The sequence below is a fragment of the Drepanopeziza brunnea genome (assembly GCF_022702325.1).
Source record: "Drepanopeziza brunnea f. sp. 'multigermtubi' strain 214-2 chromosome Unknown ctg2, whole genome shotgun sequence".
Lineage (NCBI taxonomy): Eukaryota > Fungi > Ascomycota > Leotiomycetes > Helotiales > Drepanopezizaceae > Drepanopeziza > Drepanopeziza brunnea.
This window is the reverse complement of record NW_027094065.1, coordinates 2,333,184-2,358,556: the sequence shown is the minus strand read 5'-3', so window position 1 is coordinate 2,358,556 and position 25,373 is coordinate 2,333,184. Positions and strand designations below refer to the sequence as shown.

Below are 25,373 nucleotides of genomic sequence, written 5' to 3'. Positions count from 1 at the left end.
TTGAGACATGCTTCAGAAGGAACCAGCCTAGCCTAACCTAGGTAATTTATCTTTGAACACACACGACGCCTGCTCGCCTGGCTACATACTTTATAAGGCTATCCTATCTGCAACCTGAAACCATGATGGTACGCATGTATATAGGAGTTTAGACTACCTACGACCGATCGGTACCTCGTATCCATATTCATAGTACTGTGTGACAAGAAAGAAGCTCTTTCCCATGGAATAGCTGGCCCCCATGACAGGATCTCGCAAGTCTTCCCTCATGCCGCCTTCTCCAAGGCAAGTAAGTAAGTAAGTAGACAAGTACCCTTTCTTAGAACCATGCCAAAAAGAACCAAAGTACCAAACAAAGGGAATCACTCACCTATCGACAGTATAGGGAGGCCTTTCTTTCTTTTTTTTAAATCTTTTTCGGAGAGAAACTAAGTAAGTAGAGAGAGGTTACTAATGAAGAGTAAAAAGTTGTGAATAGGCTAGCTACACCGATAGATCAAGACGAACTACCTTAAAGGAATATAAGTACATACATAACATACCTACCTTTCCACAAGCCTACGCACAATACAGAATACAGACTTCCAAGAGAAATCTCTCCGCCAAGTCAGCCGTCTCAAGTCTCACGGGACGCTGGAGGTTCCTAGCTGAGTATTACTAAAGGTAGCAGGTAGCAGCAGCACATCAAACCATGAAATCTCTCCATGCGGAGGTACGCACATCCAAGGCCTTCAAGTCTAGCCGCCGCTCTCTCCTTCAGCTACTCAATCACTCACTCACTCACCCACTCACTCCCTGAACGAAGAACCGATGAGAAACGGTGGTGCTTGGATCCGTTGTACCCAGCCTGGCAGGAAAGGACGGCGCGGCGATCGAAAACCCGAAAAGAGAAGCCCACGGGCCGTACCCCGTCGTACATGATCTGTCTTTCGGAGACCTGCGAGAGTCCATGCCGTGTTCTTCCAGAAGTCTAGGCGTTGGAGAATCGTTGGTGAGGGAAGCGGTGTTGGTCCTACCATGTCGTGCTTGGGGCGCCCTTCCCCTTCTTCTTTTGCGGCATTCCTTCTTACTTCCCCCCCCCCCCCCCCCAGAACTAATATGAGGTGCTCATAAAAGTCGAGATGTCGTTCAGGTAAAACTTTTGTCTCTTTGTTGACGCGAGTGAGAGGGAGGCCCGTTGGGCACTTGGAGAGAGCAGGCAAGCAAGCAAGCACCCACCCCGTGGACTCTTTCTTCGGTTGGGAAAGCGAAATCCTTCGTAGAAGACTCCGTGACCTGAGAAAGAGAAAGAGAAAAAGGAAAAGGAAAAGGAAAAGGAAAAGGAAAAGAAAAAGGAAAAGAAACAGAAAAAGAAAAAGAAACAGAAGACCACACCTTTCAGAGAAGTTCAAGGTCCGAAACCTCGACGCTTTAAGAAGCGCGTACGTACGGAGTTGGCATCGAAGCTTCGAAGCTTACATGGTTCCTGTCAGGGCTCGTAAGATGGAAGAAGACGTCAACCAGGAGCGGAGATTCGCGGCCTGTCGCACGATTACCCCACAGCTCAACGGCTACTGCGGTCTATGAGATATCCACTAAGTCCTGGGGTCGCGGTGGGAAAAACATTGCTGTTCCATTGTACATAATAAGCTATACAAGGAGTCATGGACTATTCGCTCCAAACTCCGTGACAACCCGTCTCCCCCCCCCCTCCCAATGATATATGCCATACGATTATTCCGCTTGACTTGCCTTCGCAGCTTCAGCCGCCATACTAGCCTCCATCTTTCGTCTGGCGGCCATAATCATCTCATCTCTCCTCCTCTGCAGTAGAGCCTGCCTCTCCCCTTTGTTCGCACTCCAGGCCTGGCCCTGCTTTTGCGTGCCCGTCGAAGTAGCTGCTTCCTCCGCTGGAGATGAAGTTTCCGCCTTGCTTGCTTCCTCTGCGAGTTTCGCTTTGAGGTTGTAGCGCGTGATAAGGTCCGGCTGGAGCGGCTTCGATTGTGCTGGTGTAGCTGTCGTCGCCGAGGAAGCTGTAACAGGCAGCGGGGGCTGGAATGATTGCGGAGGCTATGATCCATAAGTTAGCACCGATCTTATGAACCCCCCCCCCTAAAAAACCCCCCTTAAAAAACCACGACCGACTCCCTCGTCCCCCGTCCCGGGCTGAGCTTAGAGAAAGAAAGAGAGTCCCAGAGGGCTTCGCATCATCACAAACTCACCACTTCTAAACCCCGGCCGCTCAAGACCCTCTCCGTAGTAGCCACGACGTTCCCCCCGTTTCTCTGCAAGTCCCACATGATGCTTCTTCTCGACACCTGCGGGAACATCTGCTGTATTCTCTCGACATCTGCTTCCCGGGCGCGGATATTGCTCGCGGAGTTCGAGCTGCGACTTTGCGACGAGTTGGGGCCGGCCGAGAAGAAGAGGTAGCGGATCGCGAGGCCACCGAGCAGGACAATGACGACCAGCTGCGGGATGTTGATTGTCTGGTCGGCCATGGCGGTGTTGGGATCGGGCGATCGATGGTTGCTGGCGCGTTGAGGGCAGAGGTTCTCCTGGAGAGGATAATGAATGATGGATGCCAAGTTAGCAGCCGGCTTCTCTGGATTTATGACGGTGGAAGATGCTGCAAGTAGACCGATGACATGACAGGGTTCTCAGCACAGTACAATGAATGTCCTTGATCGCTTCGGTGACAGGAAAGCAGATCGGTCTGCAGAGCAAGGCTTGCGTCACAAAGGGTTGCCAGTCGAATGTGGTCCAGATATCACGGTCAGCATCACGTGACATTTCTTTGATTTTGATTTGGGCAGTAGTTACATAGTCGCATTACGGGCACCCATTCTTGTCAAGTATCGCACAGCACCAAGATATTCATTTAAATTATCATGGTTTATGTAGCTCTCATGATCCCGTTAGCCAGCCATGCAAACCACGCCGGGCTTTAAAGACGCCTGCTGCTGATATAAAGCAACCCAGGCAGGCCGTGCAAGCTAGCAAGAATAAACGCCATCTGTCAGACCGCATTATTAACTCCATGGTTTTCAGAAACCTTTCAGGTTGATATGTCTCCAGCAAGTCCTTCTAGAAGCGCGTTATAGTGCCAGGGCAAGCATTGAACATCTCCACCGAGTGCTTGTCTGATCAGAGAGTGGATCCTACACAATACTTAAACAACAGTTCGAGAGAAATTCGCGATGGCTTGGGGGTTCTCCAAATCATCATAGATAAGAGTGAACTCGCGCTGATAAGATATTAGCACAGAATAACAACAGGCGGAGAGAGATACTCACTCGCTCTCGGTGCCATTGCTTGATGTCAAAGAAGATGTAATAGCCACGTTCGGTACCATTTCCTAATGGCTGAGGAACCATTACGTCGTCTTTGGTCAGCCACAATTGCAGCTTCTTGTGGTAGCGCCAGTTACGGTGATGACTGTGAGAACGGTTAGTGTGAAAACATAGAGCCTTAAAATGAGTGATTTCTTACAGTTGATGAGCAGCCATAAGTTGGTGGAGGTCTCCTGGGTTGCTGTAGAACATGAAGATTAACGCCTCGTCGTTCAGGTTGTCCATCTTGGTATCAAGCTGTGCGATATTTTCGACTGTGTAGCACTCGGGCAACGTAAAGCGAGGAACCATGGGTCTAGGTTGTTCATTGTCCCAGAGAGAGAAGCCTTGAGACGAGATGTTTCTATGATACGTCAACAGGTGGACTCGCAAACTTGGGGCTGTGTCTCTGCCGGGGCTGCATACTCGGAAGAGTTCAAGTCGAGCCCAAAGGTTGCCATTTCAGTCCCTGTTACCAGCGCGGCATAGTCGGGGAAGTTGTTCATCATGAATGAGAAGCCTTTGAGACCCCACCTATCCATCTCGGTCATGCCAGGCAGCGGATCCTGAACCTCGAGACCAGATTCATCCGCATTGCTGTGTGAAGAGCTGACAGAGGAGTTTATGTTTTGCGAGCGCGCCGCTTCTTGCTGCGGTGGCACGTCCGTCCGGGACATGTTGGGCGACGGTATTTTGTTTTCTTCTCGTTGAGGTTGGGCTTGAGGTTGTTGTATAGACGAGTTGAACTGCGCGCTTGCAAATTTCTTGGGGAGATGGTCAGCCTCGCCGCGCAAAATTAGACGCGTATATTTTACTCACGTTCGCGTTGTTCTCAGCCACACCCTGTCCTTGCCGACTCGATTCAATCGCAGCTCTCGAATTCGAAAGGCCTGACAGGCAGCCAGATTAGCGCGCGTCGCAACATGGCCCAGTAGTTACTCACCAGATATGCTTCCTGGTGAAGCAACCCGATTTCCCGAAGTTACTCGACTGCTCCCCGATAACGCGCTCAGCAGGCCGTTGTTCCGGCTTTGCTGAGGAGGATTCGCGGACCCAAAACCCAATCCGTTCTGCTGAGCACCAAAGCCGGCATTCGATATCCGATCCTGGCCTATTTCCCCGTTCGCATTCCGATTCAGAGGCGGGAATTCGTCCACCGGATTGGACTGCGAGGCCTGACCAACCGCGTTTTGGTTCCCAAATCGAAACCCTCCCTGACCGCTCGGCAGTTGCGAAGATGGGCTGAACAGGTCGTCGTGCTGCTGCTGTGTCTGCTGTTGGTTGTTCAGTTGCTGTTGAGATGATATGCCCGGCTGTTGCTGAAGTCGCATATTCGCCGAGGGCCCAAGATTCCGGTTTCCAGACGCAGCCCATGCGGCTTGGCTAGGTTGGGCCTGGTTGTTTGATAAAGACGGGAATTCGCTGAGAGGGAATAGTCAGTGTCCATATATTCGATGGAATTGAAAGCGGGAGAGCCAACAGACGGGGCCTAGGATTTTGATGCTTCAGGCATCGGCTCTCCTCAGAGGTTTACGCTGTATATAGTTTACTTACGACAGATCCAGGGGCGTCGAAGGTTGTGAAGAGCCTCCAATCGTCTGCGCAAAACTCGCCATGGGGTTATTAGAGCGTGGATTCCCAAGTCCTGCGCTTCCCATAGGTACCGCGCCAAATCCCCAGGTTGCCCCATTGCTAGCTACGACCAGAAGATAATCAGCATGTCTTCATTCCCGTGGTGCTCCTTCTAGGGCATCCGTACCCATCTTTCCTCCAGGCGGCACCCTGCTCGATATATTCCTGTTCTGGGGAATGTGTTGTTGAGATGTGAAGCCGTTTGGTGGCAGGCCACGTAGGGCTTGGGGTCCGACAGCTTGTTTTCAGAGTTGTCAGCGTGAAGTTCCCCAGAGGTCACTGTCATTGCAGTGTTGGAAAGAGGCGCTGAAAATCGGGAGAAGAAGCAAGGAGAGTCCGGTGTGGCCTCGAAACAGCAAAAAAAGAGTCTGCAGATACTAAAGCAGTCCAATATCTCAAGAGAACTTTAGAACGGGCTCTGCGAGGACAGAGATACTTGATATCACGGATCTTTGGCACCACGCCATGCGCTTTGCCGTTGATGCAGCGCTTCTCTTTGGTCGCACTTCAGACGACAGGCAGATTGACACTCCGCGACCAGTGTAGACATAGTCATTCGGGCAGATAATGCGCATGCCATCTTCAAAATACAGACTCGTCCGTGGCCGGTGGTGGTCGGTATGCATCGGGACTGTTTGTAGGAAAGATAGAGCATTCAATGCATACCTGGTCGATTCATTATGGTGCCCGCCGATTTCCAAATCGAAGGTCGCAAATCGAGGAGATGAGATTTAAGAGTTTCCTGCTTATAGCTAGCTGTCTTGAGATGCCGAGTTGTCGAAATGCGAAGTTGCTTAGGACTGCGACCGACAATCCTAGATGTTCTGAGAGAGGCGTAGTCCTGTTCGGGGTTTAACTTTGCTATTTTCACACCTCACTTTCGCTATGTATATACTTGAGCCTCGTCTCAACTCTTCGACAAACCTTAAGCTCACCCCTTTTCCCTCGATACAAGTCAAATTATCTACGGACAATCTATTAATTCCCTATCTTTCTCAGATTGGCGAACATAAAGGTTTGAAATATAACGGCAGCAGGCAATGAGTCAGAGGCCAAGAGAATGACAGAAGGTGGATCGTTCCAATACTCGGAATCAAGTATTCAATATCAAGTAAAACGCCAGTCTCGAAAATGAAAGCCAGCGTAGATTTCTAGATCACTGAACAAGTGCGAGTAAGACATTGGTATTTCGGATGCGGCCGAACGGCATCGCTGTGTCCCAGGTGTCCTAGGTGTCCTCGATGTCCCACAGAATCTGGGACATGGACTGCGACCTGCAACAAACCTATTTTTCCTACATCTCGTGATTTGAATCTGGTGTGACTTTAAGTGCCTAGGTGGGTAGGCACTGATAGTGTTGGTTGTTGTGTTGACCCAAAGACTGTCGATCATCAGGAAAAGATGATCATGAATGCTACATCTCTTAACATGGCTTCGTAGTTCCGTGCTACGTCGATAAAGATCCATGTGGATAGAAGGCTCCAAGAATTTGAAAAATTGACAACGGACTACCATCCGGGTCCCAATCCTCACGATCCTCTCCACAATCGTACCAACCATCGTAGATTGCCCACAGAAATCAAGGACCTTGAGACGTGTGTAGTGCGACAAGAGAGCCCAAAAAGCATAAGCCGTCGACCTGGCTGATAGTGTTCTCGGACTTCGAGAGGCTGCGGTGCATGGCAGACTTGGAGTCTCGAATGGACTAAGGAGATGTAGTGGCTCCAATAGCACTATGCAACAAACACATGTGGATGCACATTGCCTGACTCCTGAAGTCAAATCAAAGAGGCGTTGGCCGTGCAAGCTGGGAATCCTTTGAACGCCTGCTGCAGCTCAGTCGCTAGAGCCTGGCCCCGGCGAGATAGGTAGCGACGGAGGGATATCGGCAGTGGGCTTTGAGAGGGTAGCGAAGACGAGTTCCTGGATAGTCTTATATGTGCCCAAGACCGCAACAGCCTGTCCCTGGCCAGGTGGTATCTCCAGCTCTGGTTGAGTGGCAACACAAAGGGTTGCATCTTTTCTTGCCTGGTGTCGAAGAGCGCTTCGCAGAAATACACCATGGCAGGTGCCCAATCCAGAAATCGGTTTGTTAGAAGTGTGGGTGAGGCTTTCGACAGGACATTGACTGTTATCTCTCACAAGGACAAGTCATAGGCGCTTGTTGCTGTATCCAGCTAGAGCGAAAAGGCACTACGGAACAGTGTCTCTTCGTGTTAGGCCAGTTGCGAGTGGCTCGAGACTTGAAGCCGAGGTAACCAAGGAACGCTGAACTATGGCTCAGAATCTTGGACTCGGCTTGTTTGGAAACTGGGAAGCCAGCTCAGTAAGTAGCTACAGCCGAAAAATGAAAATATTTCGGTGCTAATCTTTGACAAACATCATGTCCGAGCACGGGCAATATCAGAACAGTAAGTAGTAGTACTTGATGCAATAGGAAAATCTGCGCGGAGAGAGTTCCGTGGTAACAAAGTTGAAGACAAGACTTTGTCCAACTCTTCGACGAAGAAGAATCCCTGCTATACTGCCAATAATGCAGAGAGCAAGAAGTGCGGAACAAGAGCTTAAAAGGACGGCAAATGAGATACAGTATAGCCTACTATGGAAGACGTCATGATAGAGGGAGGACGAGATAAGTAGTACGTAGTCGTAGGTAGTAGGTAGTAGGTACTTGTAGGTAGGTAGGTAAATAAACGAGAGACGACCGTGATCCTTCCATGGATCTGAGAGATTGCAGTCACGCCGAAAGGAGAAAAAGCTTGCGAAAGCGAAAGCCCATGCATTTCCAGAGTTGCAACATCGGATTAAGGTTGAGCTCTGACCCTCAGCGAATCGATGGTGGTGGATGTTCGATGTTCGATGTTCGTACTTACAACTACTGAGTATTTAAGAGAAGTTCGACTCGCGACCTTCTTTCGACAGAGGCAAGATATCGCCGCCGTACAGCACCATACACAGTACGATACAGTGAGTACATGCAATGGGAGAGCTGCAGCGCGATCGGCAATCAGCCTGAATGAACTGAACTGCGCACCCACTTGAGGATTCCATCTTCCACTTACTGTACCACCTTACTTCTACTGACTGGACGACCCCGCGAAGAGCCTGAGACCGCTCATGTCAAGTCGAGGGATCAGTGGCGCATGCATCGCCGCCTTCCGGAGATAGCTGATGAAGCTTTTCGAGGCAAAGGTGTTCCATGCGACCTGTCGTATCTGCACTTGCAGTGATCGCAGTAGCTCAGCCAGATCTCGAGGTACTTGGATTATTGAGATCAAGCCTCGAGCCCTCGCACGGAACGTGTCAGACACGAGGAGCGCCCGCGATGTTTCAGCCCTCCGTATCTACAACTACCTGACCTCGAGCCTGACTGCGAGCTGCAGCCGCAGCTGCATTGTTGGAAGTGCCCATTTTTTGATGAGTGCCGTTGCGGGTTGTCGTGGGAGGCAAAAAGGGCTTGCGTCCAAAGGCCCAAAAGCCCGAGGAACAGGACGATGCCAAACGGGATGATCAAGACGGGATGGGATGAGATGAGATGAGATGAGGTGAGATGAGACGCCCGATGCCCGATGCCGATGCAGAGCCGTGGATGCCGCATGTCGCCTCTTTGCCATGTACGGAGTAGTTGTATATAGGTACCTAGCTGTATGATTATCATATCGCCTTAGTTGTAAGTGCGGATGTAAAATACAACCCAGTCAGTCAGTACCTGCTTAATTATCCTTCTGTGCTCTCTCGCTCTCTCTACCTCCATATCATCAATCAATCTTTGTCTTAAGCTGTGCCAGTTGACAGCCAACAAATCGACCAATATTGATTAAGACATCCTAGCATCTCAATCCAATCTAATAATCCGTCGTATTATATCATACCCCGATTTATTTACTGACAAGAAAGTACTTGAGTATACTACCTACTTGTGCTATTTCTCTTTCTCTCTCTCTCTCTCTCTCTCTCTCTCTCTCTCTCTCTCTCTCTCTCTCTCTCTCTCTCTCTCTCTCTCTCTCTCTCTCTTCTCCCTCTCTCTTCTCTGCATACTATAAATAGGTATATGCACCTCTATAATATACTTCTTTTATACTTTTACCCCTATCTAGATCCCATCACAGAACAATACCGCCCAGCGACGCACGCCCCCCAGCTTTCTCGAGGCACCGTTACTCCAGGCCAGGTACAGATGCCAGATGCCAGATGCCAAATGCCAGATGCCAGATGCCCCATCTGCATGCCCTCCAACACGTCTCCCAGATGCTGAGACTGAGACAGGCCGTTTCGTCTCGCCTCGGGAGAGACTGAAGGCGTATATATTTCTAATATAATTTACTTTGCCTTCGGGGGGGGGCACTTGCTTGCACGGCCTTGGCCTTGGCCTGGATGATCTTCACTGGGCTGGGTAGCTCATACAGCTCAATCTCCTCGGATATGACATGACCTTCGAAGACAGACTCAATCGTAAGTTCATCGTTCTCTCCTTTCGCCGTCACGTCAGACGCCGTTCGCGTCGAGGAGTTGCATGCAGACGACCTCCTCCGTCTCCGGCCTTTATTTGCATCTGGTGGTCTCAATAACGACAACAACAACAACAACAACCCTTTCCGGCTGGAGATAACCTTCCTTACCTTTCTCACCTTGCGCCCTGCCAGCCATAATAAAACCTCACGGCCGGGAACTGGGACGGGGGATCTTCCACAGTACCACCACCATCACCACCGCCTACCACCAACCAGCAAGCAGCAAGCATTCTTGCATAAAACCGCGCCACTCTGTGCCCCCATGATTTGCAACTGGCTACTCGACTCGGCCCCTCCCCCGTCAGCCAACTTCTGTATAGGCCAAGGATATCATTATTAATTCTGAGATCATAGCAACTGGACGGACGAGCGCTCAAATTGGGAACAATCGTCTCAGTTCCAACCAACCAACTAACCAAGCCCTCGGGAGCTCAGAGCGAAACTCCCAACTCCCATCCGCACCCGGTTGCACCAAAACGCCAAATGCTGTTATACAGCTTCACTCACTCATTAATTGGAAGGCGGGTAGTCGGCGTGTGACCTTTCTTGTTCGCGGGCACGGCCTTCGACTCACTACCTGTGATCTGGCGGCAAGCAGGCCTGGTTAACTTGAGCTATCTTGGAGCGGTGCTGCCTTTTCCGGAGGTCAACGAAAAAACCCCCGATACTCGAGTTCTCCAGACTGGCAAGATATTGTTAGCTGGCTCTCTGAAACGTGCCTGCTTGCTTTGGGAACCATCCCTTACCTCTCTTCTCTTCGCGCCTCGACTTGCTCGAGGAGTCTGAGATCTGAACCGGCCCGGCAACTGCCCGGTATACGTACTGATCCTGCGTTGGGGTGCGTGTGAGAGGTGCGTCTGAGATACAGACGTATTACCATTCCTCAAGAGATTTGGTACCGATTGCCCGTTCCCTCTTAGACTGGTGGCTGGCTGTCTTTCCTTTCATCTATCTGCACCATATATCCCTCTGATCCCGACCCATTGCATCTGGTAAATCGTCATGAACCACCAAAGCAACAAGTATTCACCAGATAGCCAGAGCCCAAACTCTCGACTGCCGGTGGCATCATTCGGGACTGCGCGCCCGCGAGACACATCTCCACCACAGCAGTTGAGTTCGGCAGCCTCCTACGCAGATCTCCAGTTTCTCTATGGAATCCAAGACGCGACCATGAACGCACCTAAACCCAATCGCAACAGACGGTCATCCAATACAAGCTCGGACCAGATGAAGCATCGCCGAACAAGAAGTGGCTGCTACACGTGTCGGTCACGCCGTGTCAAGGTCAGAGACTCCAACTCATCCTTGGTGACCGTCGGTTTGACTGGTGACTGACTGACTTGCGTAGTGCGACGAGGGTCATCCAATCTGCGAGAGTAGGTCTATCAGATTCTGCTTCCCGTTAGCTATCTAACGTACCCCAGGGTGCAAGAAAGGTGGCCGAGAATGCGTCTATCCAGAAACTTCAACCTCAGCAAAGGCCTCGAAAAAGGCAGGTTCAAAAACCGATGTGACACCACAGGACTATCCGGGATCGTCATCCGACGAGTATGACGAAGAGAAGCGACTAAACGCAATACCGGACGAAGACGAAAGCCTGGGCGGCGACAGACGTTCTCAGCGCATGTCAGAATACGGAATGCAACCGAGCAGCACCATTCAGTCGTTAGGCGCACAGATGGGCGTGACTAGACACAGTTCCGAGACTCCTTCGTTGGTGCAGGACAAAGCTTCATCACCCACGCCATCTACAGAAGGATCCGTGGGATACCACACGGCCGGCATATTCAGAGCGAACAGAACAGCAAAGCAACCTGGATCGAGCCCAGAGACCCCGAGGAGCGACTGGTCACATCTCCCTCTCGACCTTCAACTCTACCTCGCTTACTTTTACGAAAACATCACGCATCTCCACTACTCCCTGAAAACCGACTTGAGAGACTTCTTGCAAACGACTTTTCTTGAGGCTGCTTTCAGGAACGAGTCATTACTATACGCAGTGGTCGGATTCTCCGCGTTTCAGCGAACGTTGCACACCCCGGACGGCAAAATACAAGATTTTCTCCAGTAAGTAATTTGGGTGCACAGCTTTTGCTTCAAGGATATCGCTTGATGGGCCTGGTTTTCAGAGACCGCCGCGAGCAATAGCTGATCCCTATGACTTCTTGATGAGCCTGGTTTTCATAAGACCGCCACGAGCAATAGCTGATCCCGATGACTAGATATTACAACAAGGCCGTGTCTTTACTCCTCAACTCGCTTCAGAGGGGGGAGAAGCATACCCATGGCACGATACTCGCAATCCTCCAGCTGGCAACGATTGAGGTATGACCTGAGGGCGTGTATCAAGACTACCAGTACTGACGTTCCAGGAATTCCTGGGAGACTGGATCAACCTACTCGGCCATCAGAAAGCAGCCTACGAAATCCTGACCGAGCTCTACACGCCGCGGACGGTCATGGAAGATCCGATGTCGCGCATGATTCTTGGCTGGTATATGCGCTTCGATGTTTTTGCCGGGCTGCTGGGCGGTTTCGCGACGGTACTATCCAGGGAGTGGTTTTCTTACGCACACGATTACTTCCAGCACCAAGTTGCACGTGAACCGAACGTTCTGGAGTGGAAGATCGAATTTGCAATCGCCCAACACCGCCTCAACGCCACGGACATGTCACTGCTCTTTGCAAGAAAGGGCAAAGGGGAGATCTCCACCGAACAGTTCGTCGCCGAGAACGAAGACATCGCGCGAAGACTCGAGGAGTGGAAGACCAAGATGGATCCAGCCCTCCAAGATAGCCGATATCTCGTCACGGACTTCTCCGGCGCGCGCCCGGTTCCCTCGGACGATATCGTGAATCCGTACCTACCCGGCATCATATACAGTGGGCCACTCTCGATCATGAACGTCGCGACCATCGACTGGTATTCCATCGACCTGATGCACAAGCTTCAGACTGCTCTCACGTTGCAGAAACAACCTAGTCCCGAGGTTGTTAGGATCGCCTACGACTGCTGCCAGCTATTCGAGGCCCTCGAGTTCTGGCCCCAGAGGCCCTCGGGGATAGTGTTGGCCTGTCAGGCGAGCCTGGGAATCACCTCCTTGTTCCTGCCGAAGGACGAGAGGCATTTCATGTGGGTACGCAGGAAGTTGGCCACGATCGAGTCGAACGGGTAAAACCCCATCACCCTACCTACCTACCACTCTTCTTCTTCCCAAACTGCGCGCTAACAGCCATCACCCATCACAGCTATATATACCCCTACACCTTCCGAAGCAAGATGGCCGACCTCTTCCGCGACCGTTCGTGCATGCACTGGTGGCTCCCGCACGACGAGAACTACCCGCCCATCATCCGCTCCATCCGCAAATTCGTCGAGGAGCGGACGTCTCCGGCGAAGGACATCCCGGCGGAGGATTTGCGAGACATGAAAGCCATCTTCGCTTCGCTGAACCTGGTCGATGATAAATCCAGTGTCACGCCGGCGGCGTTGGGGAAGGGGAATGGGGGGCCCCCACGGCTTGCCGTGGCTGTTGCGCGGGACTCGTATGGCGGCCGTGACCACCTACCAGGCGCTCAACGGGGGCGCGAGACGCACGACCTCGGCTTTGATGACGGGCAGGGGCATTGGAACGAAGGACGGGGTGGTGGTGGAGGAGTGTACAGGGCCCCGGGACCACCTGGATATCGTTAAGGGGAGGCCCTGGACATCTGTCGAGTCGAAGCAAGAGGGGAGAGGCTTGAATGTTCGAGACGAACCGTCGTAATGCGCCCAGGCCAAAGCCGTGAACCAATTCTCTCTTCGTAAGAGGGGAGAAGGGAGGGAGGATATGGCAGATTTCGATAGAGCCAATCTGATCAGATCAGATGATCAAGCTAGACGGACAGACAGACAGACAGACGACTTGTCTTGTCTTGTCTTTACACCTGTGTGCCGGCCGATTCATTCGACACTTTGTTGTTGGCCGCGAGTTGATCAGACGATCAACGACGCATGGAGTGGGTACGGTACATCAGCATCAATCCGCTGCTGGCCGCCGGCCAATGCTTATATGAAAGTAACGAGAGGTGCACTACCTTTACCTATACCTATCTATACCTTAGCATAGATATATCCAATATCCAACACATGGCCTCATGGAGACTGCCAAGCACAGTATTACATAATACAAATGTCCCGAAGCTTAGCTGCTCTCCCTCTCTCTCCTCCGTCTTCTTTTTGCTTGCTTGGTTTGACTTGGTTTGGTTTGGTGATGGCGACACTTCGTAAGGCCGAATCGATAAAAAAATAAAAAAATAGGACGATAAAAAGTTACAAAAAGTTGGAAAAGATTAACGAACAGGGGCTAGTGACTTCCCCGAGCATGATTGAGGGCTCGGCAGGCAAACTTTCCGCATGAGACTGACTGACTCCCAGTACCTCAGTCTCGAGCTCGCTCGCTCATCATCTGCGGTATCCGGTCTGCCATGCAGGTAGACTACGCGGGTAAGTCGCTTCATCACCGTTTCTCCTGCAAATCCGTCTGGCTGAGTGCCAAAAAGAAAAAAGAAAAAAAAAAGCACAAAAAAGAAAAACAGGAAAGAAAAAAAAAAACCAGAAATAAAAACTTGTAAAAATTTACAATTCCAAAAAACAATGCTTGGAGTTCCCAAGCGAGATGGGGACAGACAGACAACAAAACGAACTCGCCACCGCTGACATAACCCCTCACAGTTTCACCCCTCCACGACCCCCGACTACATCGGCACGGGCTTGATCTCCGTAGTCGGAACCTCTTCCGCCGATGTACTTTAGTACGTTAGTCTTGATCCGCGCGGTTTCTGTTCCCTTCGCTTCGAGAACATCTCGGGAGTCTCTAGTCCTGAATCGTTTCACGACCCTCCTTCTCGCGTCTTGCTATTGCATAACGCTGACTCCGACTTCCACCAGCGCCAACGGCATGTGCTCGAAATCTCGTCCATGACGCCCTCCCTGCTGCAGAAACAGCTCCCGCCCTTCGCCACCGGCCCCACCGTTATGCTCATCGGCGTCTCGCGGATCGAGAGCGGTTGTAGAGCTGGGCCAGTGGCTCCGGCTCGTATTTAAGGCGGCACGAGACGGGCTCTTGTATGCTCTATCCTTCGAATGCCGTGCTGCATAGGCGGCCCGAAAGGAGTGCCGAGTTCATCGGTTTGGGCTTCTCCATGTTCGGTAACGATTATCCTCTGTGCACGCTTTGGATCTCCTCCGATTATGGAGTCTCGTAAGAAAGATCTGCCCTTCTATCCCTGGCAGTGGGGGAGTTTGCGCTGATGATGGTGAACAGTGAGTATGGTCGGTGACCTTCTAGTCGGCTGCATCAAGGCAGCAGCATGTGGATATTGTGAGTAGGCATTCCTTTACCTCGTGTCCAGTCTCTCTCGTAGGAGGATCAGTTATCCAGTTCCTAGGACCACTCCTCCCGAGACAGGCGAGAACGAAAGGTCCTGCTGACCAAGTGCCGGCCATCCCGGGTCCGACACTGTAATTAAAACAAGCTGCTCGAGTCGCCCCTGTCATCTAGGTCCACACGTGAAGCTCACGTTGTTTTTTTTTTTTTTTTTTTTTTTTTTTTTTTTTTTTTTTTTTTTTTTTTTTTTTATAATATCGAGGCTGACTCTCAAGATTGACTGCTGCCACGTGATCAGCCATCCCTGATGGGAACTTCGGTCCCGTGCAGCAAAAAAACAGGTGCTCACTCTCCGAGTTCCACAGGGGAAAGGGAGAAGATTGGGGAATTGGGGATGCGGGGTTGAGAAAATGCAGCATAATCCGGAGGCATGGAATATGAGATTGATCTGTGGCACATGGGCAGCCATTTGTTGGATTCAAGCTGTCCAGGTTTCCAGGTTGGATCCGACAAGAGTTGTTGAATCTTCCAAGCCGTACTATGTAGAGAGAGTCCTGTTGTTGAGAGAGCGAGAGGCGAGAGGAGAGAGGAGAGAGGAGAGAGGAGAGAGGAGAGCTGCATCCGAGTCATCTTTTGGTTGCCACTCACTGGGGCCTGCCTTATTCCGTTTTCAAGCATTCGCTCAGCCAAATTCATGCAGGTACGGGGTCTTGTCTCACGTGGTACCATGACATGGCCAGCTCGTCGCCCACGGAGAGCGAGAGGCGGAAAGGCCCAAGACATGGGACTGTTGAATTCCCGAATTTCAGGCAGTTTCCATGAAGGAAGGGGGGATGGGGGGATGGGGGGTGAGTGGGTGAGTGGGTGAGTGGGTGAGTGGGTGAGTGGGTGAGTGGGTGAGTGGGTGAGATGGATGGGGACGGTTGCTGGCACAAGCAGGAGAGTATATTTGATGAGGTTTGAGCATTTACTAGGTTACGTACTGTACGACTGTGTCCTAGCATCTAGCGCCCCAACAGAAATGCCAGGGGCAGAGTGACAGTGGGGCGGTGGGCCGATGGGGCGGGGCGGGGCAGGGCAGTGGAGTGGGGCAGGTGCGAGATGAGGCAGAGTGGGTCGATGTTCGTGATTTAGGGAGGAAGCCAGTGAGCCAGTGAGCCAGTGAGCCAGTGAGCCAGCCCGCCAGCCAATGCGACGCGAGCGAGTGGGTCCTTATCGCAGGGAGAATGCATCGATGGAACGATCATATAGTCATTGACATACGGAGGATCACATGGAAAAAAGATTGCGGGAGACGGAAGGGGTGAGCGGGGAAGATCATGCAAACGAAAAGGGAAATAAAGAAAGGGGCGGGCGAGGAGGCGAAGTGAAAAGAGGCAAAATGTCATCGTCATCACGCTCAGGACCCTTAATTAAAAAAAAAGAGAAAAAAAAAAAAATCGGAAAAATCTAAATTTAGACTCCGCCTTCTACCAGTGGAGATCGGACGAGGAGTGAGACAGAACGGCTATAGGGAGGGAGATGGGTGGATGGGTGAAAAGATGAACTTGGGCAACGGATGAACGAACATACTGATTGGATTGCATCAATCCGGTCTTGCAACTGCCATCTGGTGGCGAAGGGGAAGCAGCGAGCATGAATTTGCAGTCAGTTGCTCGTTTTGGTCTAACATGGTAGTATGTAGGTAGGTACATAGGACATACTACTACTACTACTACTACGTACATACATGCGTTTCCAAACCAGAAAAAAAGTGTTGAGTCCTCTCGGCATGACTTACCGGACTACGGATTACGCACTTGGCGTGTGAAATGTCAATTGCAATTGGAGCCCTTTCTCTCTATGTCGGCCGGATTCTTCCGTACGGTAGGGAGAACACGGTACACCTACCTACCGTTGTAGTCGGTAGGTCGTCGCACCTCCCCCGGTAGTTGGGTTTGTTTCCTTCATTCGCCTTCACTCGCCAAAAGAAGCGCGCCCCAACCCAACCTCCAGGGCCGACAGGGCTTCACAGGGGCCACAAGTTGCTTAGTGCATTCACTCGCCATTCGCCTTTCGCCTTTCGCCTGCGAAACAGCTGCTCCTCGACGCCGCCCCACTTCCGCTTCCCGCTTCCCGCTTCCTCTCGCATCCACTCGACCTTTATAAAGTGTCATCCACCCACACTTTTTCACCTTTTTTTCTTTTCTCCCCTTCAACCTTTTCCCTGCCATTCACCCCCCAACATGGCCTCTACCACAACGCAACCATCTGGCATGGCCAAGCCAGCGACCAAGAAATTCGAGCCCAAGAAGTCTCACATCACCGAGGAGCCTATCACCCAGGCCAATTGGTATAAGCATGTCAACTGGCTCAATATCACTCTCATTGTGGGCGTGCCCATCTACGGTCTCATGGCCACCTACTGGACCCCGCTGCAGCTCAAGACGGCCATCTGGGCCATTACCTACTACTTTATGACCGGTCTCGGGATCACCGCTGGTATGTGCCCCCCCCCCCCTTGGGAGCTCCTGCACTCGACGGCATTGGCTAACGCAGCGTTTCCAGGTTACCACCGACTTTGGGCTCACACCTCCTACTCTGCCCGTCTCCCGCTGAAGATCTTCCTCGCTGCCGTGGGCGGTGGAGCCGTCGAAGGCTCGATCCGCTGGTGGTCGAGAGATCACCGCGCCCACCACCGGTACACCGACACCGACAAGGACCCATACTCCGTCCGCAAGGGTCTCCTCTACTCGCACATTGGATGGATGATCATGAAGCAGAACCCCAAGCGCATCGGCCGTACTGACATCTCCGATTTGAACGATGACCCCGTCGTCGTCTGGCAACACCGCAACTACATCAAGACGGTCATCTTCATGGGGATGGTCTTCCCGTGTCTCGTCAGTGGTCTCGGATGGGGAGACTGGAAGGGAGGATTTATCTACGCCGGAATTCTCCGCATCTTCTTTGTCCAACAGGCCACCTTCTGCGTCAACTCTCTGGCCCACTGGCTCGGCGACCAACCATTCGACGACCGCAACTCTCCCCGTGACCACGTCATCACTGCTCTCGTCACGCTCGGCGAGGGCTACCACAACTTCCACCACGAGTTCCCCTCCGACTACCGTAACGCCATTGAGTGGCACCAATATGACCCTACCAAGTGGTCTATCTGGTTGTGGAAGCAAATGGGCCTCGCGTACGACCTCAAGCAATTCAAGCAAAATGAAATCGAGAAGGGCCGTCTCCAACAACTCCAGAAGAAGCTCGATCAGAAGCGCCAAACCCTCGACTGGGGTATTCCTCTGGAGCAGCTGCCCATCATCGACTGGGACTCCTACCAAGCCGAGGCCAAGAACGGCCGTGCTCTCGTCGCTGTCGCTGGTGTCGTTCACGACGTCACCGACTTTGTCAAGGACCACCCGGGTGGCAAGGCTCTCATCAACTCTGGCATCGGCAAGGACGCGACGGCCATCTTCAACGGAGGTGTCTACAACCACTCCAACGCCGCCCACAACCTGTTGTCTACGATGCGCGTCGGTGTGATCCGTGGCGGTTGCGAGGTCGAGATCTGGAAGCGTGCTCAGCGCGAGAACAAGGACATTTCCTTCGTCTCGGACTCGGCTGGCAAGAAGATTATCCGGGCTGGCAGCCAGGTCACCCGGATAGCCGAGCCCGTTGCATCTGCTGATGCCGCGTAGGCCTGTTTATTCCGTCTGCCTCCTGCGAGCGACATTTAATGACACGCCGAGCAGACAAGAAGTGTCTGGCTGGGTGAAAAACAAAAATTGCATTGCTACTGTTTCTGAGCGTGGGAATTGTCCAATAGAATGGTGGCGTTACTGGGTCGGGGGGAGGGGGGGGGTTTTACGAATCGGTTTCATTTTCGAGCCTTCGTAATGCAAGACGAGAGAACTAGTGCATCTGGTGGGCATCCATAGGGATGGTTCCCGCCTGAACTGGGGATGACGACGGTGTGGCGGACAGGACGGATCACTATGAACGTAGTACCAACCAATCAAAGCTCGTGAGCGAGCAAAATACGTTGAGATTGATTCCCTGTTGCCACAATGTCCCCGGCTGCACGTAATCCCGGGCTGCAGGCGACGATCAGGAAGATGGTTGGGCTACGCGGTGCCCACGTCTGTTGGAGTCCGGGCGCTTTCTGCACGCCGCTCCACTTGAACGGTCGTCGTGATGTACTCCAGTGTATGGAAGAAGTTTCTCAGATGTATCTCCAATTCACTTAATATCATTTCCCTACTTAGTATTCAAATGCCTTCTTGAGACTCCCCTGCGATCCATCTCGATGTCCCCCTCCACCTCCACACCACGTTACGTTACCTAGGCAGGTACCTCCTATCCATGTTGCACGATCCTCTTTCTCTCAGCAAATGTATATATATATATATATATATTGACTAATCAAGATGGGGATTAAGATGGGGATTAAGATGGAGATGATGATCGACCGTCCGTGTGTGTGTGTGTGTGTGTGTGTGTGTGTGTGTGTGTGTGTGTGTGTGTGTGTGTATGTATGTATGTATGTATGTATAGGTATATGTATGTATAGGTCGGAGGGAGGAGAGGAGGAGGGAGGAGGGAGGAGTGAGATCAGGCCCGGAGTGAGGGTAGGGTAGGGTAGAGCAGAGTAGGGTAGAAAGAAAGAAAGATAGATAGGTAGGTAGGTAGATAGGTAGATGGATAGGTAGGTAGGTAGATAGATGGATAGATAGGTAGGTATGTAGGCCATTAATCTGCCTGCTTGCTTGCTTGCTTGCTTGGTGGGGGGAGAGGAGAGGGAGAGGAGAGGGAGAGGAGAGGGAGAGAGAGAGAGTACTACTTTTCGCAGAGAAGCAAGTAAACAGAGTGAGTGGACGGAGTAAATGAAGCCTGTCATGTCCGCCGCAACGTGATATCGCATTTCTACACTCGACCTCCCTTCCTACCCGCCCATGGCCCAGACTACAGACCTACAGCTCTACATACTCTGTATAGTTATCTGGAGTACAAGTTCGCTACGCCTTCCCTTGACCCGACCCCTTTGCCAACCCTAGAGCTTCCCGGCTACCGGCGGATCGATACTCACCTTCCCATGCTCGCACGTCGCCATCACCGCGCCATCTCTCTCCCGCTTCATGCTCCCCTTCAAGCTACACACTGCACCAATGGTCAGTACCAGAACCCTCACTGCACTCAAGGTGCCAGCATCGTGCACAAATCAAGGCGGGATACATGTAGACATACATCGCTTCCCCGCGTGCACAACCTCGCACTCGACCAGCACCGTCTCGCCCACCGGGATCGGGCGCAGGTACGTCACGTTCAGCGTCCTGCTCACGCCGGCGAAGACCCAGAACCCCGGTGCCGCGATGGGGGGCAGGGCGCTGAGGGGGTCAGGAACGTCAGCTTTGGCCGCGGCGAGAAAGGGTACCGTTCGGGGAGGGGAAGGAGGAACACCGGGATGGGGACATCTGGGCTCACCAGGTGGTAGCGAGGTCGAAGATGGTCGCCGTGCAGCCGCCGTGGAGGTTGCCGAGTCGGTTGCAGTGGGTGGGCTGCACTGTGTATCGGAAGAGGACACGGCCGGTTGGGTGGGCGGAGGCGGAGATGAGTTTGAGGTCGTTGCGGAAGAGGTGGGCGGCCCAGCCCTGGGACTGGGGTTAAGAGTTAGCTCCTGCTGGAGTGTAGAAGTGTGTGAAGAGAGCTGCAGGCGGGTAACATGATTCTGACTGTGCATGTAAAGAAAGGTACAAACGCAGGGCGGAAGGAATGCCGGATGTCGACTCGTTATGAGTCTCAACAGAAGCAGTACTGATATCACTTAATGGCTTGCAATCTCGATGCTCCAGGACAACAAGCCCAAGAGCGAAAGTAAACGTATAAACAATAACAAATAAAACAAACAACAAGAATCAACACGAGGAGGAGACCTACCCCATAAATCTCCTCGGCCATGGACCCTTCGAAAAGAGCTCGCACCTTGTCCTCCGCTGAGACATCGGCTCCGACTGGCACCCCAACCAAGTTTATTCCCTCGGCTACACCGGGCATCGTCACTTTGGGCTCTGCGTCAGGCATATTGTTGTTCTCGTGCATCGGGTATTGGGGGAAGAGATGCCATTGCGAAAGCTGGGATGTCGAGCACTGGGTACCTTACTTACCGAGACCGAAGTTGAACGCCGAGGTTGCTGATCCAAGCGAGCGATCACAGTAAGTAAGCGCCTTACGTCCTGAGGATCCCGGGCCCGCGTCGCATTGTTTACAAACCGCGTTGCCCTCAACACCAAAATATCGAACGAATCCAACCATTCGGATCAGCGCCCACGACTACGACGCCGCATCGCCAACATGAGGATCGTCGAGGTTATTATTGACGTACGGTCTGCCTCCGTTGCTGGGAACATCTGCTGATGTGGAACAGGGCTTCAAATCGTACGCTGTGCGGACAGTGATTTCGGGATGGTAAATAAACAATGGCAACGGACTTCCTGGCGGCGGGCTGACTGGAGGTAGGGACGAGTCTTTTAACTCCATTACCGGTCTGAACGGGAGTGGAAAGTCGAATATCCTGGACTCGATATGTTTTGTGCTGGGAATTACGAACATGACGACGGTCCGCGCCCAGAACCTGCAGGTCTGTCTCCCCTTCTCTTCCATCATGCGCCATACTGACGAAGCCGTACCAGGATCTCATTTACAAGCGCGGACAGGCTGGAGTCACGAAAGCCAGCGTGACGATCGTCTTCGACAACCGCGACAAGAAGAAGTCGCCCATCGGGTTCGAGGAATATGCGCAGATCAGCGTCACCCGGCAGATCGTGCTGGGAGGCACCAGCAAGTACCTCATCAACGGGCACCGCGCGCAGCAGCAGACGGTGCAGAACCTCTTCCAGTCCGTGCAGCTGAACATCAACAACCCCAATTTCCTGATCATGCAGGGCCGCATCACCAAGGTGCTGAATATGAAGGCCGTCGAGATCCTGGCCATGATCGAGGAGGCGGCGGGGACGCGCATGTTTGAGGATCGGAGGGACAAGGCATTCAAGACGATGGCGAAGAAGGAGATGAAGGTTACGGAGATCACGGAGCTGCTCAAGGATGAGATTGAGCCCAAGCTGGAGAAGTTGCGGACAGAGAAGCGGGCCTTTCTGGATTTCCAGCAGACGCAGAATGATCTCGAAAGGCTGACGAGGGTGGTGGTGGCGCATGACTACGTGAAGAACCAGGAGAGGCTGAAGCAATCTGCAGGGGATCTGGAGCTCAAGAAGCAGAGGCTGAAGGATCTGGAGGATAACGCTGTGAGGTTGAAAAATGAGATTGAGTATCTTGCCGAGGACGTGAAGAAGGTCAAGGCCCAGAGGGAAAAGGAGCTGAAGAAGGGAGGAAAGGCACAGGCGCTCGAGGCGGAGGTTAAGCAGCACTCGAATGAGATGGTGCGGTTGGCCACTGTGACAGATTTGAAGAGGTCGAGTTTGGCCGAGGAGAAGGAAAGAAAGTCGACCATTCAGAAGACTGTATCTGAGCTGGAGTCTTCGTTAAAACAGAAGACGACGGTCTACGAGAAGCTCCAGGCTCGGTATGATAAGGCGAAAGAGGAGCTGGAAAAGCAGAGCCAGGAGGCGGAGACGAAGGAGGAGCTGCTCCAGACCCTTCAGACTGGTGTTGCATCCAAAGAGGGGCAGGAAAGTGGATACCAAGGCCAACTACAAGATGCGCGGAATCGCGCAAGTGCTGCATCGACTGAGCAGGAACAAGCTAAATTGAAGACGACACATCTGGAGAAGCGTATCAAGGAGGAGGAACCGAGGGCGAAGAAGGCCAAGGAGCAGAATGCTGGCTTACTCAACGACCTCGAGGGATTACGGTCACAAGCTCAGAAACTCGAGAAGGAGCTGGGCAAGCTCGGTTTCGAGCCTGGACAAGAGGATGACATGTACAAGCAGCAATCGACTCTTCAGCAGACCATCCGGGCATTACGCGAGCAATCGGATGGCCTGAAGCGAAAGGTTGCCAACATCGATTTCAACTACGCTGATCCTACACCCAAATTCGACCGGTCAAAGGTCAAGGGCTTAGTTGCGTCTCTCTTTACTCTCGACAAAGAGCGGACAGACGCTGGGACTGCGCTTGAGATTTGTGCTGGTGGTCGCCTGTACAATGTCGTTGTCGATACTGAAGTCACTGGTACACAATTGCTTCAGAACGGCAAGCTCAGGAAGCGAGTGACGATTATTCCTCTGAACAAGATCGCTGCGTTCCGAGCCTCGGCCGAGAAGATTGGAGCTGCACAGAAAATTGCCCCGGGAAAGGTCGACCTCGCACTGTCACTTATCGGCTACGACCAAGAGGTCTCCACGGCAATGGACTACGTGTTTGGCAACACCCTGATCTGTGCCGATGCAGCTACGGCCAAGAGAGTGACTTTCGATCCGGCTGTTCGGATGAAGAGCATCACTCTAGAAGGAGATTCGTACGACCCATCTGGAACCCTGTCCGGTGGTAGCTCACCTAACTCCAGTGGCGTCCTGGTAACGCTCCAGAAACTCAACGAGCTGACTAAAGAGTTGGGCATGCAAGAGAGGACCCTGGCAGAACTCCAGGCTACCATGGCCCGGGAAAAGAAGAAGCTGGATCAGGCCAAGAAGATCAAGCAAGAGCTTGATCTCAAATCTCACGAGATCAAACTTACCGAGGAGCAAATTAGCGGCAACTCGTCTTCTTCCATCATCCAGGAAGTTGAGAACATGAAAGCCTCCATTATTCAGCTGAAGACGGATCTTGTGGAAGCCCAGAAGCGTCAGGACGAGGCGAACAAGGATATCAAGCGCATCGAGAAGGACATGAAGGATTTTGACAACAACAAGGACGCGAAGCTTGTCGAGCTGCAGAGCTCTCTGGATGCGCTTCGGAAAGCCTTGACCAAGAACTCGGCGTCGGTCAAAGTCTTGCAGAAGGAACTTCAAGGTGCGAGGCTGGACTCGGAGCAGGCCGGTGGTGATCTCGCCGCTGCCCAGGAGCAGCTTCAGGAGGTCGAGGTCACTCTGAATGGGTATGGTGAAGAGATTGCTGCGCTCGTGGCCGAAGAAGCTCAAGTGAAGGTATGTATGTCTACTATTTTCCAGGACTATTTAGGCTCACCATTGCAGGATACTCACGATATCGCTCAAGCGCATCTTGACGATGAACGAGCAAAGCTTACTGGCTTCGACGACGAACTCCGCTCCTTAGAAGAGGCTTCAAGATCTAAAGCATCTCGCATTACAGAAGAAGGTCTCGAGAAGCAGAAATTGGGTCACCAGATCGAAAAGTTCCACAGGGAGCAGCAAACTTCGGTTCAGACCGTCGCCCACATGGAGAAGGAGCACGAATGGATAGCTGATGAGAAGGACAACTTTGGCCGCACCGGCACACCCTACGACTTCAAAGGCCAAAACATCGCCGAGTGCAAAGCCACCCTACGAACCCTGACCGAGCGCTTCCAGGGCATGAAGAAGAAGATTAACCCCAAAGTCATGAACATGATCGACTCGGTGGAAAAGAAAGAGGTCGCGCTCAAGAACATGATGAAGACGGTCATCCGTGACAAGAAGAAGATTGAGGAGACCATCGTGACGCTGGACGAATACAAGAAGAAGGCCCTGCACAAGACGTGGACGAAGGTCAATGGGGACTTTGGGCAGATTTTTGCGGAGCTGCTGCCAGGCTCTTTTGCCAAACTCGATCCGCCGGAGGGCAAAACGATTAATGAAGGCTTGGAGGTCAAAGTGTCGCTTGGTTCGTTCCACCCCCCCACCCCCGGGCCCCAACTCTCCTTTGCCTCTACCTCTGACCCCGAGACATCCGAGCTTCATATTATTGCAAGCAGCTCGCCCCAATTCATGACAAAAACAAGCGTCTTGCTAACTCTAGCTCCGCAAAACAGGAAAGGTGTGGAAACAAAGCCTCACGGAGCTCTCGGGCGGTCAGCGGTCCCTCATTGCCATCTCGCTCATCATGGCGCTGCTGCAGTTTAAGCCGGCGCCGATGTACATCTTGGACGAGGTGGACGCGGCGCTGGATCTGTCGCATACGCAGAACATTGGGCGGCTGATCAAGAACCGGTTCAAGGGGAGCCAGTTCATCGTGGTCAGCCTGAAGGATGGGATGTTTCAGAATGCGAACCGCATCTTTCGGACGCGGTTCTCCGAGGGGACAAGTGTGGTGCAGGCGTTGACGGCAGCGGATTTCGACAAGTAGTAGGAAGGTGGTGGTGGTGGTGGTGGAAGTTGGGGTGAGGGAGAAGGGGGGAGAAAGGGTTGAGCTGGGTGATGCGTGCGTGCGTCGTGCATTGGGGTCATTATGGATTGATGGTGTTGCGGTGTTCGGGGAAAGGGAAATATGGGGGTTTGGTGGTCCTGTGCCTCTGTTGGGCGGCGGGTTGTTTTGGTCTGGTCCTATCTCAACGATTGTATGAAAATAATGAACACTTTGATACCTATCTATTTACACACCTATCTATCCATCCGCCACTATCATGATGGCCGTGCCGCACGCACGCGATCGATCGATCGGAGACAGGTACA

The 25,373-nt window shown here is 52.4% G+C and overlaps 6 protein-coding genes across 6 annotated transcripts; 3 read left to right on the top strand and 3 right to left on the bottom strand.

The window, feature by feature from the left end:
- Nucleotides 1–1,713: 1,713 nt before the first annotated feature.
- L3040_001823 (uncharacterized protein) lies at nucleotides 1,714–2,480 on the bottom strand (the record flags this gene model as incomplete). Its single annotated transcript, XM_007294494.1, has 2 exons — nucleotides 1,714–2,049; nucleotides 2,202–2,480. The coding sequence occupies 2 exons, from the start codon at nucleotides 2,478–2,480 to the stop codon at nucleotides 1,714–1,716; spliced, it is 615 nt and encodes a 204-aa protein (XP_007294556.1).
- A 671-nt stretch (nucleotides 2,481–3,151) lies between these two features.
- On the bottom strand, nucleotides 3,152–5,622 carry L3040_001822 (uncharacterized protein; the record flags this gene model as incomplete). Its single annotated transcript, XM_007294493.1, has 9 exons — nucleotides 3,152–3,226; nucleotides 3,276–3,417; nucleotides 3,472–3,675; nucleotides 3,738–4,075; nucleotides 4,131–4,201; nucleotides 4,255–4,733; nucleotides 4,866–5,007; nucleotides 5,071–5,181; nucleotides 5,610–5,622. 9 exons carry the CDS (start codon nucleotides 5,620–5,622, stop codon nucleotides 3,152–3,154), a joined length of 1,575 nt encoding a protein of 524 aa, XP_007294555.1.
- A 4,834-nt stretch (nucleotides 5,623–10,456) lies between these two features.
- Nucleotides 10,457–13,151, top strand: L3040_001821 (uncharacterized protein; the record flags this gene model as incomplete). Its single annotated transcript, XM_066156907.1, has 6 exons — nucleotides 10,457–10,741; nucleotides 10,806–10,833; nucleotides 10,882–11,524; nucleotides 11,680–11,782; nucleotides 11,830–12,629; nucleotides 12,707–13,151. The coding sequence occupies 6 exons, from the start codon at nucleotides 10,457–10,459 to the stop codon at nucleotides 13,149–13,151; spliced, it is 2,304 nt and encodes a 767-aa protein (XP_066012913.1).
- Nucleotides 13,152–17,051: 3,900 nt separating this feature from the next.
- Nucleotides 17,052–18,509, top strand: L3040_001820 (uncharacterized protein; the record flags this gene model as incomplete). Its single annotated transcript, XM_066156906.1, has 2 exons — nucleotides 17,052–17,307; nucleotides 17,374–18,509. 2 exons carry the CDS (start codon nucleotides 17,052–17,054, stop codon nucleotides 18,507–18,509), a joined length of 1,392 nt encoding a protein of 463 aa, XP_066012912.1.
- Nucleotides 18,510–19,861: 1,352 nt separating this feature from the next.
- Nucleotides 19,862–20,889, bottom strand: L3040_001819 (uncharacterized protein; the record flags this gene model as incomplete). The annotated part of the gene is made up of 4 exons (XM_007294489.1): nucleotides 19,862–19,968; nucleotides 20,056–20,195; nucleotides 20,293–20,465; nucleotides 20,746–20,889. 4 exons carry the CDS (start codon nucleotides 20,887–20,889, stop codon nucleotides 19,862–19,864), a joined length of 564 nt encoding a protein of 187 aa, XP_007294551.1.
- A 270-nt stretch (nucleotides 20,890–21,159) lies between these two features.
- L3040_001818 (uncharacterized protein) lies at nucleotides 21,160–25,047 on the top strand (the record flags this gene model as incomplete). The annotated part of the gene is made up of 6 exons (XM_007294488.1): nucleotides 21,160–21,186; nucleotides 21,233–21,273; nucleotides 21,325–21,445; nucleotides 21,498–23,909; nucleotides 23,958–24,585; nucleotides 24,734–25,047. 6 exons carry the CDS (start codon nucleotides 21,160–21,162, stop codon nucleotides 25,045–25,047), a joined length of 3,543 nt encoding a protein of 1,180 aa, XP_007294550.1.
- Between the last annotated feature and the right edge of the window lie 326 nt (nucleotides 25,048–25,373).